The following is a 16770-nucleotide window of genomic DNA, read 5'->3' as shown; positions in this document are numbered from 1 at the left end:
GTCCCTTGACATTGAGCATCTGTCTCTTTAAGAAGTTCCTACTCTTTCAGACTCTTCACCTTAAGAATGTTGTCACAACAATGCTCCTCCATTATCCCAATTACAACCGTTAGAAGGGATGGATGAGAAGTAGTTTGTAAGATGAGTTCAGAGAACACCTGGTGGAACTCCTCCAGATGTTTTCTTAGTCTGGTGGAGCTGAGTGGGGAAGGCAGCTCCAAACAGCAAGCATTTAGGCACCCCTGAATGGTTGCCATGGGAGATTCAAGGATTTCTCAAACATGCAAGACATACTCAAACCAAAACTCCATGATGTTGATGAGGAATAACATTATAACATGTTGTAAAGTTTTTAAAAAAAGTCAATTTAACATAATACTCCCCCTTTAAATAATTATATTTGTCATTATTTTTTATAGAAATCAGTTTTCACTGTGAACCCAAAGGGTTTTTGGGGAAATTGTTGTCAAATTTTGTTGATCATAATTGATTAGTAAAAGCAATAAATGATAAAACATCAAAGGGAGTGAGGACCTTGTATAGGGACTCTATAAAGATACATTTACAATATTAATTTGATTTTTCAGTGTTTGATTAGCTGTGAGCCTTTTTTCATAAAGTAAAAATAAGAACAAGTAAAAAATAAACTAATACATGGACAGAGTAAAAAAACTACATACAAGATGTTTTGATGGACTTTTTTGGCATCTATCTTTTCTTCTTGTGACAGTTCTACACACATGCCCGTCATCTGGCTCTTAGCAGAAGTTTCCCAGACAAATACAAGATGGATAACAAAGGCCCTCTAAAGGCAAGTAAAGAATTCCCATAAGGGAGTTGAAATGTTTCCCTTTTGTGTGGAGTTTCTCCAAAGAGCAGGAAAGAGTTTCTGTTGATTTAATAAGAGATTCTGAGGTAAGGTCAGCCATATTCGTTTCCTATTTTAAAAACTGCTCTGGGTAAAATGATCACATAAAAGTTGTAGATGGAAAGACTGCTAATGAAAAGGACATTCTGTGTTGTCTTCACAGACTGAGGGTTTCCGTTATCCTCGGCCAGCTTCAGTGCCTCCGTCTCCCTCCGCCTCCCTCCATTCCACCCCACACCACAGTGATGAGGATGATGATGATGATGAACCATACAATGAAGAAGAGGAGGCAGAGAGGGACCGGTTGAACATCAAGGCTCCTTTTATGCTGGGATCAGTGCCAGAAGGCAAGAAAAAGCAGCCAGGAGAGTCAGGGAATTAAAATCAATAATTTAAGTTCAGAATCTTTCCTGGTTCCACCGACTGCCCAACACATTCAATAAACTTGGAGATTAAATAATTATCATTTTTCTTCTACTTTCACACAAATAACTTAGTTGTATCAGTCAGGATACATGAACAAAAAGATTCTGTTCAAAATATTTTAGGAAATGATTGGATCTGTCTAAACTTTACTTCATAAACATACACAATGTCTTTTTTATAATCATGCAAAAGCTATGAACTTCTGAAATTTAAACCTCTTTGACTCTTGCTGATTTCTCTAAACTGATTAGTTGGCTACATCAAACAAACCTACAGACCCATTCCATTAGAATATTATTGAAAAGTCAATTTATTTCTGGTTCTGGTCTGCTCTGCATCCAGAACCAGAACCAAACATGGAGAAGGTGAGCATTCAGTTTTTATGTTCCTCTAATCAGGAACTAACGTCCAGAAACACTAAGATCCTTTAACTCAAGGCTAAAAACCCCAAACGGCTCGGCTGCTTTTGACCGATACCTGGAACATTGATCCATATATCTGATGTATATTTCATGTCAATGATCTTTTATTTCGATTATGCTATTAGGAAAAATATAATGTTTGCCGGTTCCAACATAATTACTGTGCCATGTTTTAATCATGTAAAGCAGTGGCCCCCAGGCCCCGTCCTCAGGGTCCACAGAGGACACGTTTCAGTTGTGTCCTTCTCCAGCACAACTGAATGTCCCCCTTTGCCTGCCTGTAGAAACCTGGTAATCACCCATTCATTCATGAAAGGGGTGCAGCAGCAGGTCGGGGCCCCATCAGGTCCTCAGGGCTCTGATGCAAACGACTTTGAACGGCATTGCTGCCGAAATGTGCTACACAAATAAACTTGACTTTTACACATTCACTGTTAATTAATGCAGATTGTATAAATGGGCAGTGATTTTATTTCAAACATTTAAGTCAACCTCAAACCTAAAGTGCAATAATCCTCAAGTGTTTATTAAAATATTTTAAACACAGTGAGATCATTCATATTTACAATGCAGCTTTTTGACAGTGTTGCACCAAACACAAATACAAAAATGATGAAATCTGATGATTATTGTTGATGTCAGAAGTATTCTCTCTTCCACACTGGGAAATACACCTGATCTGGAGCTTCATCGGCTAGGAGAGAAAAAAAGAGACAAACATTATATTATAGAACTTTAGGCATAACACCATGAAAAAGCCTCGGCCAGTTCTGGAGAACAGCGAATAACTTATGGAACAATGCCAGAAAACAAGCGGACAGACTGAGTGGTCACCTCCCTCTCTGGCTTGCTGCAGGATCTTGAGCAGCACTGTGGCTGCCTGGCCAACACTCAGCTTCTCTGTGTTTTGACTGCGGGTCTCTGAAGGAAACAAAAACAAAAAGCACACACACATCAGCCGAGTTCTGATTTCAGGTCTGGGGCAGACCGTGGGAACTCTGACTGTTCTCAAACTATGAACACAACTTGCTCAGAATGAACATTAATTTAGCTCAACTATGAACCAAAAAAACATTGTTGTACCTAAGTGTAGAGTGTCATAGACATCTCCTTCCTTTCCGTCCTCAGAGATGAACCTACGACCCTCTGACAAAAAGTATTACAAGTCAGTTTCATTTCCTTAGAAATTTATTTATTTTTTCCTTTTAAATGTAGGCACAACAGTTTGGATCAAACATGACCATTCTGAATACATTGTCCAGCTGTGTTAGTAAAAAGAAACTATTCATTAAAATATTTGAGCTTGAATATTATGGCATAAAGTGGCTCATAAATCTTTCCTTAAACATTTTCACATTTTGTCACATTATAACCACGGCCTTCAGTGCAGTTCAGTAGGGTTTTATGTGATAGATCAACACAAATATTGGAAAACTTATGAATGGTGGTGTTAGAGTTAGACCAAAATGCAGACAGAAACAGAAAAGTTTTTGAGCTGCATATTATGTTACAATGCCATTCCGTCTTCAAGCACATACTCAGAGTGTTGCATGACCTAGTGGTCCTAAAGAGGATGCTGTATTTGAGGGATTTTAATTGTATTTAATATTAAAGTATTGTTGGCACCAGACCATTATGAATCATGCTATATTTATATTTATTGTGTTCATGTAAAGTTTCCTGTCTCTAAAGAAGACTGACTCACCTTACTGTAACCAAATCTATCTGATGGTATAAATAGAACTGAGTGATGGATAAATTGATAGATTGATTCAGTGAAGGCAGATAGTTAAGAAAACATGGAGGCTTAACGCTAAAGAGAAGCAGAAAAAAAGTATCAAATTTCCTTCTAATCTTACAAAAAATGGTGAATCAAAGCTAAGAAAGAACAATAAACAGGCAATATTTAATGATAGAGCCTAGAGAGATATTGGTGGTTACCATAGCAGACAGATGGTTGCAACAGTTACAATAGCAACACAATACTGGGAAGGTTTCAATCCTGTTGTTTCTTTTGCCAACTCTTTTCCTTTTTCACCCTGAATTATTTCCTCTGATTATTATGTGCGCATGTTCAGTCTGTGGTTTGAGCCTCACCCAGTCAGTGCAGCCCACCTGACAGTAACATAATCATGTCTTAAGAATGAACTTGATCGCAAATGTATTTCTATACAGTTGTCTAAATAATTTGAGTTAGCATTTTAATAATTTGATGATACTCAAAATACTGTAAGAGCAGGTTTTACAGTTCTAGTTGGTTAACATGGAAAAATAAATTTTTGTCTTGAAATTAAAAAACATTTTTTTCAATCTTTAATTAGTGTGATCATTATTTTCTATTTACTGGATGTTGATTGACACCAGTGTCCTTATCACAGATCACAGCTTGAGATCACTTCCTCTCACTGCTTATTCTGGCAAACACAAACATCTTTCAAAAATATTTTCCCATTATTTATTAGTCGGATAACATTACACACTTGTCAAATGACTCATTGAAGACCAGAAATATGACAAAATGTGAAAAGGTTTCAAAGATGTGAACAAATGAGTCCAATGATATAGTTTTAAAATAATATTAAACCCTAAATGTCAGTCATTAAAAGACCAAATACATACGTGTTCCTTTTAAGTACAACATCGCCTGTGGTGTCCAGTTTCTTCGTTGAAATGAGCCCTGAAGACAAAACAAAGAAAGTTTTATCCAGTTTTTAATTTTGCAATTTAACACTTTTGTTCATTACAGTAAACCCCCCCAAAAAGAAACAGTTACTTTTGGCACGCTCCATGAATGTGAGATGAAGGATGCAAGCAACAAAAGGGTGAGCAGATTGGTTAACGTGAAGCCCCTCACACCCTGTGGGATACAGAGACAAGTTAAAAAGAGAGCTGCAACCATCACCCTGCCAGCTTCTACAAAATTATTAAAAACTTGAAAAAGGCCCCTGATTCATCCATATAACAATAAAAAATAGCTACACCATAAAAATGGTTAGATAAAACATTTGAATCTGAAAGCTCAGTGAAAGAAGGAAATTATAAGGTTGAGAGTCAATTTTCTTCAAACAATTTAAAAGTTTATAAAGAAAATGTGTTCAACCATTTTTGTACTCTGCAAATAATCATGGCAAAGGTTTCACTAAATGTTCCATTAAACTAGAATGTAAAATGAACATGAAGATGTGTGTTTTCTTACCTTTATGGTGCCAGATGTCATGTTGGCTTGGTGTCCAGCTCAGAAACAGGATCAGGTAACTGCTACTGCTGGCTTTCTGTATTTATACTGTGATGGGGAGCGTCTCCTCTGTGCTTCACACTTCTTCATAATGCCAACACTAATAGGTCACGCCAGTATGATAAAACGGGGGCGGGTAGGAGAGCGAAAGAAGAGACTTACGGATCAATTTCAATCATTTTGCTTCTTTCTATGAGAGCTGTTAATGTTAATGTAAATGTTTTGCTGCAAGAAGTTGCCACAAGCCATTTCATGTCCTGAGTAGTTTTCCTAAATCTTAAATTCTTAAAGCTGGTGAATAAAATCTAGATGATGTTCAGAAAAGCTGAAGTAATTCCTTCTTTTGCATCTTGCTCAGTGTAGCCGGACAGAAGAAATGATGGGTTTTAAGAATCAAAACTTGTTCTGATAAAAACAGTAACTCAGAGGCAAAAAAATACAATACTGGGATATTTCACTACCAGGAATGTGGGAACAGTGCCTTCTGTTTATAATTCTTTCCTTGTACTGTCAGGTTCAACTAGAAACGTGGTCCTGTCTCTCAGAAGCCTCGTTTGTCCAGCTCCATCACAGATAGGTGAAGGTTGCACCCCAGATACTTTATGTTCAGTCATTCAGACGATTTGAGGCTCTAAATGAGTTTTTTTTTTTTTTTTACTTTGAAGAGCTCCCCCTGGTGTCAGGTCTCCCTCAACTCCCTTCGTGGGTAGTTTGCTTCGTTTCCCCATCATTTGCATGTCACATACAACTGAAATAATTTAATAGTATTCTGATTATAGTTCCACATACATTATTGTTAACCACTGCTGTTTTTTGTATCTGTAAAACCAGACCACCCACACCATGTAACTCAATGCATGTAAAAAGATGATAATTATCCACAGGTTGGCTCCTTGCTTTAACTCAGATCTCCATACTTTGAAGCAGAACACTAGGAAATTAAGAAAATGGTGCTCTTCATAAAGTAATTATGTAATTTGGAAAAGTAGTGTAGTGCTGTATAAAAACATGCTTGAATTATTGCTTTACTTAAATGCCACTTCTAAAACTTGGTTCAGCTGTCACATATGGACATGAGTGCTATTGCATTTACATTTTGTAAAGAAAAGTTTATGGAAAAGCTTTAATGGACAACCAGTTTGGTTAAAGCAGCATATATCATGTTGAGAGCAAGGCCAAGAATTACAATTGGACCACAAACCACCCTGTAGCCTTTACAGACAACTAATGATTCAAAGGATACTGCTTATATTTTATTTAGGCAACAAAAGACCTCTTGACAGTCATGTCAGCAGTGCTACCTTTTGGTCTCATGTACAACACCATACCCACCACCAAAAAACAACAACTCCTCTCCTTAGCTGTACGTTTTCACATCAGCAGGAATTCTTTAGAGGCCAGGCTCCAGCAGAATGATGCCAGTAATGTCCCTGATGAGGAAGTTATTCACTCAATACAGTCTGAAAATCTTTCAAAAGCCATTCAAAACAAAAACAAAACACACATTTAGAACACTCCCCAAGAGTGGCCAACTTTACTGTTCTGTACTTGCAGGACCTATTTAACATCTCCGTGACGACAGCTCGGTCCAGCATCAGACAAAAGGCAAAAGAAAAAATATGGTTGACTACAGTAACAGCATGGATTCATCACAGCCATTTTTAACTTCCCAAATGAAAATGGCTTTGAGTGTACACAGCACCATCTAGTTGGGAAATGTTTTTGGTTTTCATACATTTGATACACAGGCATGCTGCCTGACCAGTTCTGAATTGTAAGCAAACCATGCTGGAGGAAGGTGGCCATCTAGCCTTCACCAGTTCAGTCCTGATAAAGCAAGAAGCCTGAAAACGTGCTGTACTTCCACGTGCTGCCATATATGGCACCACGGTGCAGCCTGAGCCACACCTGGTCTCCTTGGAAAAGAGGCAAAATGGCATGGTTGCTGGCAGTCTCATGATCAGGGGCTCCATCATTGGCATACGCAGACACCATCACCTCCTCGTTGCGCATGAGGTTAACATAGAGGGGGACGCTGATGGCCAGCTTCAGGATGTGAAAGATGAAAACGTACGTTCCATTCACAGGACAGGTGAACCGACCAATGTGGGTGTCATACATCTCCCCCAGGTTGCTATGCAGTTGGTCGAACACAATGGGCTGGTCAAGGTTGCCGGGTGCAAAGTTGGCGGTGCGAGAGGCAGTGAAGGCCACACGCAGTGGCTGCGAGAGCGGGTAAAGTGGCATGGGGAGTAAGGCTGTAGGCGGATGGCTGTGTGGGGTCAGTGGGACCTCCACTGTCGACACAGATAAGGAATCCCCATGACCAGAGTCCACAACAGTAAAGGCTCCGTCCCGGTCTGGACTGCTCATCTGGGAAGAGTCACTCCAGGCTGCTGCGCAGAAACAAGTGAAAGATTGTTTTAGACCCCGAGGACGTCAACATGTTGAAGGCAACTTCAGATAAACAGTTGATCTTATATCATCTGACATTTCAGGTAATAGTGAGTCTTATGAAGCAACAGCCTTCATGAATATGGTAGTGTTAGTTTAACACAACACGTAGTTTTTTCTTTAAGTGATGAACAAATTGAGACTTTCTTGCAGATTGTGGAGGAAATAACACAAGTGATTATCAGCAAATTAGAATATTTCATTTATCAATTCCATTCAAAAGAGAACTAAAGATTCATTACACAGTCATTGCTTTGCTACTTTCAATAGGGCCTCCAGCACATAAACATAATCAGAAAATTCTATTAAAAACTCAATAAATGTCTTTTACATAAATATCATAAAGCCCACCCAATTATAGGAATACAGGTGACCTGCTAGGTGTCAGTCAGTGACACACCCCACACTGAGGATAGGATTTAAAATGCCCTCCGACCCGTCTCTGAAAAGGCTGGTTGCTGCAGCAACCACCCCTGAAAAGATTACTTACAATTGTATGGTAAAATAACACATACAACTGAAGTTCACACAGACTGAATAGAGAGACATTTCTTTCTCACTGTGAAGTTAAAATCAGACCAAACTTTTGTTTTAGGTCAGTTAGAATTAACAAAATTATTTTTAAATGAGCAAAAACGGAGCAAAGAATTTTCTAAAGAGATGTTTTGTAGCTTTCAGAAGTGTATTCACATTTGTTCAATATCAGGGATAATTGTGATTTAAACTGTATAACTTGCATCAAATCTTTGAGTTTTCTTTCTCAAACTTCTCTCAACAGTCGAGTTCCACCAGTTCTGTCAGGACGAATGGGTCAGAACTCCAGCAGTCAGGTTTGTAGGCCTCCTGGCTGGAAGCACCTTTTTAGATCTGACCACAACTTCTTCACATGTCTGAGGTCAGGGCTTTGTGATGGCCACAAAAACACCTTATGCCACTTTGTAACCACTTTGACTGTATGCTTAGAGTCATTGTCCATTCGGAAGGCTGACGGGAAAAACCTGCAGGCCAGCCATCATTTTGACAGATTACAATTCACACACCTGACCCAATCAGTGACACACCCCACACTGATTACTGATTATGTGAAGTTGAAAATGTCTGCGCATCTGCATAGCGTGCATCACAAGGGTAACTAAAAATCATTCACGAAAAAAAACCCAAATCCCCCAGGAGTATCATCTCTGAACTGGACACTGAGCTAAACGTAGCTTTTAAGAAAACGTTTAATGACTCTGCAGGAATTTTCAGTTAATTAGTTGATTATGGTGGGGCACCATAAGTTTCCATTAATCATCTTTCTCACAGTGTTCTAATTTTTTGACACTTAATTCTGTTTTTTCTTATTAGCTATAGACAAAATCATCAAAATTACAAGAAAAAGGCTTGAAATACATAGCTCCATGATGATTCTAGAAGAGTTTCACTTGGAGATGACTGGCAAGACATATTGCATTTTTATACATCATAATTTTTGAGCTATAGTGCAGCAGGTAGAGGAAGATCATGCTGGAATGAGGAATGAATTTTGCCTGATATTCTTACCAGAGCTCTGCCTTCCTCCTCCTCGCCTGAATATGTGTTGATATCCTGAGTCCTGAGAAGAGAACAAATGCTTAGGGCGGAAAAGAACCCATGGCGAATGATCGACGATGTCAAACATCAACCTAAAATGTTTGCATGAATCTAAGGAGAATGGTTTGTTTGCCCTCAGAATCAGTTGGATATGTTCTTCCGATTGCTCTAATAAGATGGATTATCTCTACACCCGTTTGGGATGCATTCCATCAGAGTTCATCTAGGATCACAAAGCTTAGATACTGACTTACTCTAGCTGCATAGAGAAGAGGAACAGACTCTCTGAGGTGAGCGGGAGGGATGTAGGATCCTCCTGAAGAGAAGAAATCAACCAGGGAAACCTCAGGAATAATCATTTGAACTTTTAAAGAACAGTCATGTTTATTGCATTCCTTAATCAGAACAGATTGTTGAGAAGTTAAACATGCAGGGTGGGGGAAAGAAAGGAAGTGAGGCGAGGCTGGATACCTCTGTGCCAACCAGAGGACCTGTAGTTCTGAGCCAGTCCCTTGCCACCACGTGCCATACCTCTGACAGATCCTCTACTGTAGGACTGACTGCTTCGATTCAAACCTCCACCTGTCTGGCCAGGGGACAGGAACATCTGTCCACCATTAACAGCCGAGTATTGTGACTGATACACTACGTGGAGAAACAAATTCCATGCGGTAACAAAGTGATGAATTTTGCCAATACTTCATAGACCGCATGAGTCTGCACATACCCATCTGAGGCTCATCATCTGGGGGTGCAAACTCCGGGGGAGTTTGGGTGCTGGCGGTGCTGTACTTGGGCCCAGAACAGACTGCAGTGTGGGATTTGTAGTGTACTTCTCCATTTTGGGGTGAAGATGTGGCCACCTTGAAGACCTGCAGAAAATATGAAATTGACAAAAGAGGGCTGAGGAAATTGGTCAAGATTTTCTGTGGGGCCCCAAGCAAAATTCAGTTATGGGCTGAAATCAAAAATCAGATGATTAGATAATTCGCACACCTGCTATAAACTTATTGCATCTCTGACAGTGCTGTTCTCTCTATATCCTTGTATCTTATAGAACAGTGGTCCCCAACCCCCGGTCCGTGGACCAATTGGTACTGGGCCGCGCAAGAAATAGTGAAATATTTCTGTTTTATTTGAGTCTGGAGGATCTTTTATTTTAAAAATCCTTTAACCGGATTCTCTGTTACTTGCGCACCAACACTGAGGACACAAGCAGCAAAATGAGTAAGAAACAGATCACATGTCTTTGGAAAGTTTCCTTGCAAAGGGGAAAAGGCCCAGAGAAGAAACAGGAGAATGGATTTATCCCGGACCAGTAGGTGAGTCCCACATTACAAGCCGCTCTGCGTAACATGCGGCGACCGGCTGCTAATGAGGCAATGAARCTTMAAGCTGCTTCGCCACGTAGAGACCAAGCAGGCTGTGGATATAAGCAACACTTCGGGTGTCATTGTCTCCCATCWCTCCCAGATGGGACCGTCTCGTTGCAGAGAAACAAGCTCAGGGCTTCGTTAGTCATTATCGCGAGTTAAAATGTTCGTTTTTGTGGCACATCTGTATCTTATTTTGAAGGGATATATAAACGTTACCATAGTGACCAGAGTCGGAGCGTTTGGGCTGAGGTTGAGAGGAGATGAGTAGAACTTGTGAGTCTTAGTCTGGTTTAGACGGAAAGATTTAAGAATTGTCGGCMGATTCTCCAAACCTCTGTGACCACAGAGCTGATAAAAGAACAACAGGTTCGATCGGTTCGTGTTCAGCCACAAGGCAGGAGCAACAAGAACCGATTCCAGTCACGAACATCGCGAATCCAGACGATAATCCAGTAAAACCTCCAACATAGCGGGAATTTAGAATAACCAAACACGGATGATGATGTAGAAACAATAGTGATAGTTTGTGGAGTCATTTTAAGAGATAAAAGACGTAACGAAAAGAAAAGGCGGTGGATAAAAGACGACGGGAGCAGCCGCTCTATTTGCTGCACTATGATTTGGAGGTGAATATGTTTTTTCATAGTTAACATTTATAACTGAATAAACATAATAATGACCTTTAGATTTAATAATAAACATTTCCACATATACATCTCCGATATCCACCGGACTCAGTTGCGCGATATGTCAGCTGTTTGGGATTCCCCTCTGTTCTGACGTCACCGCGCTTTTTGATTGGCTACCTGTCACATGAAAAACCCCACAGATAAAAACTCCAAGACAACTCAAATTGGGTATATTCAGGATTTAGCGGGAACACCAACAACCCCTCTCCCCCCTGGGCCGCAGCAAAATTTTCCAAGTTTTGACCGGTCCGCGGTAATAAAAAGGTTGGGCACCACTGTTATAGAATATATTCATCAGGCTTCCAATTTATTGGCACCCATTTTCAGAACTTTGGGAGATCAGTGATGAGCCAAAACCTGGCCTGTCATGGTACATTTTGCTTGGCAACTAATTTTCTTAGTCATTATTCCAATAAACGATAATATTGTCATTTGAGACAATTGTTAATAGCATAAAATTTGCATAGCAATGCAAATACACCCTCTTAGACGCCAATAAACCAATTTTGAAAGAACACTAGAACTGGAAAACCTTTCAAAATATTAAAAATCGTGAGTGGAGTTTAGAGGGTTTGCATTAGGCACTGTTCACATTCTCATCCTCTGGTGATGGCAGTGGGCCGGGGGGAGAAGCCTGTATTGGTACATTTTAGGTGCAGATATGTTGGTTGTATTGTTTAGTTATTGTTTTACAACATAGCAGCTCCAAAGGGTTTCGTGGTTCACCATGGTCAGTCAGTTTGAATCCAAAGTGATCCCAGACTGCAACCGTCACGTTTGGTTTTTAAACCTGTGTTTTCCTGGCTCACTCCTCCTCACCGAGCTTTATGCTACGCTCTGTGGTTGGAGACCAGGAACCCAGTAGGTATCTAAGGTAATGGTCACACAGTGGTGGGAGACATTGCTGCTCCCTCCCTTCATTTCCTATGGCGTTTGAGTTCGTACACGTAGACGTGCATGAGGCCAACGACGCGTCACAAGAAAGTTGAAAATTATTCAACTTTTGTCGCCGTCATCGCTACCATGTCCCGTGTACAGAGTTCATCTGAGGATTTTAACTCCCCGTGTACTGATCTGTTACCAAAAAAACGAGTGCAAGTTGAGTGAAGCTTTTGTCAGTAGAAAGAGAGACATGACAAAAAAACCAAGCATTATTGCCTTCATTTTATTATGAACTTCATTTTAATTTATCATGTGATTAATTGATTTATTGTTTAATCGCGACAAGCCTAGCCAACACATGTAAAGTCGACCTTATCCACCGATTTCATCTACCTCAATAAAGGTTTAAGTATCACCCACTGTTCACTTTTGCTCTACAGCGAGAGGCTTGGCTGACAGACCAGCCCACCAGGTCATGTCTGCAGTTAACAATAATCACTACAATGTTGGCAACTCGGCCAATTTCTTTCTATATTTAGCGACATTTCAGGAAAAGAAATTTGGCATCTTCCAAAATCGGAACTGGCAGGTAAGGCATCTTAAAGATCCGCAATCAGTGATTGGCCTGAAAACTTCTAGTTTACGGGCCTCCCTAGTAATCCTGGGGACCTAAGTAGCCGTGTAATTTGCTTATGCCTTGGGCTGGCCCTGCTTCTCAGAACAACTGTCTTCTCACAAAACTAGTGAACATGCCCAAAGTATAAAATGAAAAGATGAAAAATGAGGTGTAAAAGTCATTGATCTTACAATCTTATGGCTTGGAAGAAGATGGCTTCATAGAAACAGAGCTTTGGTGAAAGGACAAAAGATGAAACGGAGGCAGATGAAGCTCACTGTAGCCTGGAGGATGCAAGTCTGACCCCTGAATTTAAGATCGCAGTACAAAGTGTGATAGAAAAGGATTAAAGCCTACATTCATCTCATTTCAAAGATACTTTTTGGAAAAAAATTATATAACAAAAAACTTGGTCTTTTCAGGTTTTCATATTTTGAGGGACGGAGAGGCCATAAACCTCTTGTAAAGTTGTATTAAATTATTCTAGATCATCATTAAAGCCAAAACTATCCTCGATTTGTTCTCTGTAAACCTCATCACCAGGACTATACATGTGTGAATAACTCAAAAGCCTCAGAGTGATAAAAAAGTGACCTCCAGAGTGCAGGACAGTGAATCAGACTCGGCAGCAACTAATGAAATGGAATAGAAATATCCTTTATTGTCCCAGAGTGGGGAAATTTTAGTGTTACAGCAGAAACAGGGTATGTAGGTTCAAAAGTCTTAGAGATATACGACAGAGGTTAGTGGATTAAGTTGTGAAGAACTTACAGAGTGAAATTGAGACGTAGTGAGAGCTCGCCTCATGGGAGGTGTAGAGAAAGAGTCTGCTTGAGGTGGAGTGGAGGTGTTGGATCTCAGCCCGTTACAGGGAGAATGCTTCCCTGAGTCGGTTCCTGGAGTCTGAGAAAGATTCAATGTGTTGGTGTTCATTTATTAATATATAATGCTTTAGAGTCATTTACTGTCAACTTGACCAAAAAGTCTACTTTACACATGGACAGTTCTTCTCTTCCTGGTCTGCAATGGTAGCCTTCACATGGAAAAGTGATGGTGAGGAATACCCCTTTCTGTCAGCCAGCTTTAGTGACTCCTACAACAAGACGACGATGTAAACAGAGTAAAAGAAGAAAGTTCTGAGCCAGTTTGGTGTAAATAATAGCAGTATTGGAACTTACTTGGGAGTGGTTGTTTGAGGAAGGCTCCAGGGCTCCAGTTTCCACATTTGGATCCCCAATTGTCACACTGGCTTTGTGCTTCATCAGCCTGGGAGGTAGTGGTGTAGACTGAATGTGGAAAACCAAGAAATTCAAATTATTCTATAGCAAATGGATAATTACAGAACAGGGCACACACTAGAGTGCCCCGTTATACATATTAGAGTGACCAACACATTAATAATACAAATAAGAAAATACAATCTTACATGCATTGTTTTGGCCAGGATATCAGAAGGGCTTCTCAAGCATCCCTGGGCTGGTCGTTGGGGAAAAAATGAACAGAATAGGTTAAAATGATAAAAGATGTCATCATTTCAGCCTTAGCAATCAACACTATAGTTCCTCATTTTAATAGATTCTGCTCCTGCTCACTTTGAATTGCCCGTTTAAGAAAAATAGTGTCAAATAAGACCGATCTATCCTAAGTGTGATACACCAGATATTCAAAACGGTTGAGTAAACGGTAGCAGCAGGTGGTTTTTACAGACATAACTTAAAATCACAAGGACGGTGGGAGGATAATAACCCGGCAGCAGGACTGTTGACTCCAAGAGAAGAACTACCAAAATATTACCATGTTTCTTCTCAAACTACAAGACAAAGACTCCATGAGGATGATACCAGGATCTTACATCCACCCAAACAGTTCCCCTACATCAGTGGTCCCCAAAGTGGGTCCTCGAGGGCCGGCATCCTGCATGTTTTAGTTCTCTCCCTGGTTTAGCACACCTGGATCAAATGATGGCTCATTAGAAGCTTACGAAGAACATCGACACGCTGAAAAGGTTGTTACCACCACCAGGGAGGGAACTAAAACAGAGGATGCCGGCCCTCGATGACTGACTTTGGGGACCACTGCCCTACATCAATATGAGTCGAAATATACTGTAGTACTTGTAAGCATCTGCTTATCTCTGCATTATTTCCCATACTAACTAGGCTGATCTGAGTTTAAGTGCGTTACTGTTAATTTACTTTACTTCGCTAACAGAATTCTGCAGCAGTTGTGTTCTGGGGGAATGTTGTTTTAGTTCTGGATGCTCACTGACTCTGGTGTGGACATGTAACGTTTGTCTGCATCGGTATTAGAGCACGTAAACTATCCAGTTGTACTCCGGTTCGGTTATCTTCATTAAAAGAAGAACAACATTATTCCCCTCCTGGAGTGGTTATTATCCCACACCTTTACAATCCATTCATGGCTCCCGTTAACAACTGGTGTCAGAAGTGGGATGTTCCGGACCGGATTCAAGACACGGAAGGACGTCTTGGGTGGTTCGGATGAATCGCTCCAGTAAAAGTAAGGCAGTGGACAAAAAGAAGGAAAAATACAGTCCAGAGAAATAAGCAAGCCAGTATTGAACTCCAAGACTGAAAGCAAGATTAAGCTGTGCAAACAGCGAATCTGTTCCTTTCGGTGAGAAACGTCAACTTTTTAGCAGTTAAAACAAAAGAAAAAAACGGCTGTCAAGAAAGGTAACGACCTTACTTAAAAAACAATAGCTGGATGTGCCAAAGCCTAAAACAAAGCAGCACAAGTGACTATTAAAAAAAATGAAAATGAGGAACTACAGCAGCACCATTAGACCAACCTCCACCATGGCTGCAAATGGTGTTGGACCAACAGTCAAAACAGTTAAAGCAACTGCTAACACCAGTGCTACAACATGTTGCAGCAGAGCAAAGAGAGACATCTAGAGCAGTGCAACCAACAACAAGCAGYCAAATCYCGAATCCTGGAACTGCCCCTCCTCCCTTAATGTTGCAAGAAAACCCAGAAGCACCTAGAGTTCAACCACACACACCGTTTACTGCAGAAYTGAGGTAATTCGGCAAAGGTCACGTAATGCAGGCCCATCCAACACTTCAGCCATCCATGATCCAACTGTAAGGCGTAGAGTGGGAGACATACATCAGCGTTCATCTGCGACACATCCWATTTCACAGGATGCATATGGAGGATTTGGCCAGACTGAGAGTCGGCATGAGGTGGCAAGACAACCCCTACATGAAGCAGCCAAAGTTAAGCTGGCAACATATGACGGCAGAGGCCTCGGACTCATTTTTGCTCCCCTTTGAACGTCAGGCTCGTAAATGTGGATGSACAGGGGCAGAGAGAATAGATGAGCTTCATCAATGTCTCAGTGGGGTTTCAACGTTATGTCTGCTCCTTGCCTGAACACATCCGTGAAGACTACACTCTTAAAGAGCAGCTTACTCAAAGATTTGGAGTGAAAGAGCCCCCCATAACTGTTCGCAGGAAGCTGGGAGAGCTGCGTCAGTGCAAAGAATCACCAGCAGAGTTTGCAGAGGAAGTGCGACGCCTGATGACTTCGGCATATCCAGGAACAGATTTATTACTCCAGAATCAGCTGGCAACTGATGTCTTCCTGAAAGGCCTAAGGAACCAAAAAGTAGCTTATGAAGAAATGAATCGTGACCCTCCATCATTGGCTGAGGCACAAAAGCTCGCTGAAGCCCACGACCACAATTTTAAAGCAACTCTGGGTCATGAGGCTGAGATGAGGGCAGGGAGGGCCCGCTGTATTTCCTGTTCTGATGAGGGTGTTCCTAATGACTTTTGCCCCACCTCCAGAGCCCAAAGTATGCAACAGAGGATAAGTTTAAAATGCCTATGGACAAAGTGGAGCAGCTAAATTTGAAGTTAGAATGCCTTCAAATTGTGTCTGCTGATTGTGGAACTGCTACATAAGCCTATACCAACAGAAAACAAGAAGTTTATAACATGCTGCCACAGGAAGCAAGAAGCCGCTCAACAAAACGTCTCTCCATAATGCAGGAGTGGGAAGCAATATGCCTGCCTTGGGTGAGCTGGAGGTGACATTAGGAATCGGGAAACAAGTTCAACTGGATGGTCTTTTTTTGGCCAGATTCATGATGGTCTGCTCCTAGGCCTTGATGCAATGCAGGCAGCCAAGATGACAGTCTTTGCTGGTCGTCAAGTATTTGTGGGTAAAGAGCCAATCCCAGCTTGTGTCATTGGAGGAAG

General features: G+C 40.9%; 3 protein-coding genes across 6 annotated transcripts in view; 1 reads left to right on the top strand and 2 right to left on the bottom strand.

The window, feature by feature from the left end:
* Nucleotides 1–2125, top strand: part of gys2 (glycogen synthase 2) — a 31687-nt gene extending 29562 nt beyond the window's left edge. Inside the window, exons 15-16 of the mRNA XM_008401244.2 lie at nt 731–811; nt 1032–2125. Of these exons, the coding sequence (XP_008399466.1) occupies nt 731–811; nt 1032–1250 (300 nt within the window). The 3' untranslated portion in view covers nt 1251–2125. The remainder of the gene's footprint in view (nt 1–730; nt 812–1031) is intronic.
* Nucleotides 2126–2221: 96 nt separating this feature from the next.
* Nucleotides 2222–5013, bottom strand: spx (spexin hormone). The gene is made up of 6 exons (XM_008401249.2): nt 4913–5013; nt 4490–4573; nt 4336–4393; nt 2800–2862; nt 2551–2637; nt 2222–2410 (listed from the first exon to the last, which is right to left on the bottom strand). Exons 1-6 carry the CDS (start codon nt 4931–4933, stop codon nt 2355–2357), a joined length of 369 nt encoding a protein of 122 aa, XP_008399471.1. The 5' UTR covers nt 4934–5013; the 3' UTR covers nt 2222–2354.
* Nucleotides 5014–6191: 1178 nt separating this feature from the next.
* caprin2 (caprin family member 2) overlaps nt 6192–16770 on the bottom strand; it is a 22279-nt gene continuing 11700 nt past the window's right edge. Inside the window, exons 13-21 of one of the 4 annotated variants that reach the window (XM_008401250.2) lie at nt 13967–14016; nt 13719–13826; nt 13535–13633; nt 13312–13443; nt 9705–9849; nt 9449–9622; nt 9232–9293; nt 8948–8999; nt 6192–7347 (exon numbers count right to left, since the gene is read on the bottom strand). In XM_008401250.2, the coding sequence (XP_008399472.1) occupies nt 6773–7347; nt 8948–8999; nt 9232–9293; nt 9449–9622; nt 9705–9849; nt 13312–13443; nt 13535–13633; nt 13719–13826; nt 13967–14016 (1397 nt within the window). In that variant the 3' untranslated portion in view covers nt 6192–6772. The remainder of the gene's footprint in view (nt 7348–8947; nt 9000–9231; nt 9294–9448; nt 9623–9704; nt 9850–13311; nt 13444–13534; nt 13634–13718; nt 13827–13966; nt 14017–16770) is intronic. The other 3 variants (XM_008401251.2, XM_008401252.2, XM_008401253.2) reach the window with 3 other exon arrangements.

This window comes from Poecilia reticulata, linkage group LG23 (assembly GCF_000633615.1).
Source record: "Poecilia reticulata strain Guanapo linkage group LG23, Guppy_female_1.0+MT, whole genome shotgun sequence".
Classification (NCBI taxonomy): domain Eukaryota; kingdom Metazoa; phylum Chordata; class Actinopteri; order Cyprinodontiformes; family Poeciliidae; genus Poecilia; species Poecilia reticulata.
Note: the sequence above shows the minus strand (reverse complement) of the source record. Positions and strands in the feature narration are given on the sequence as shown.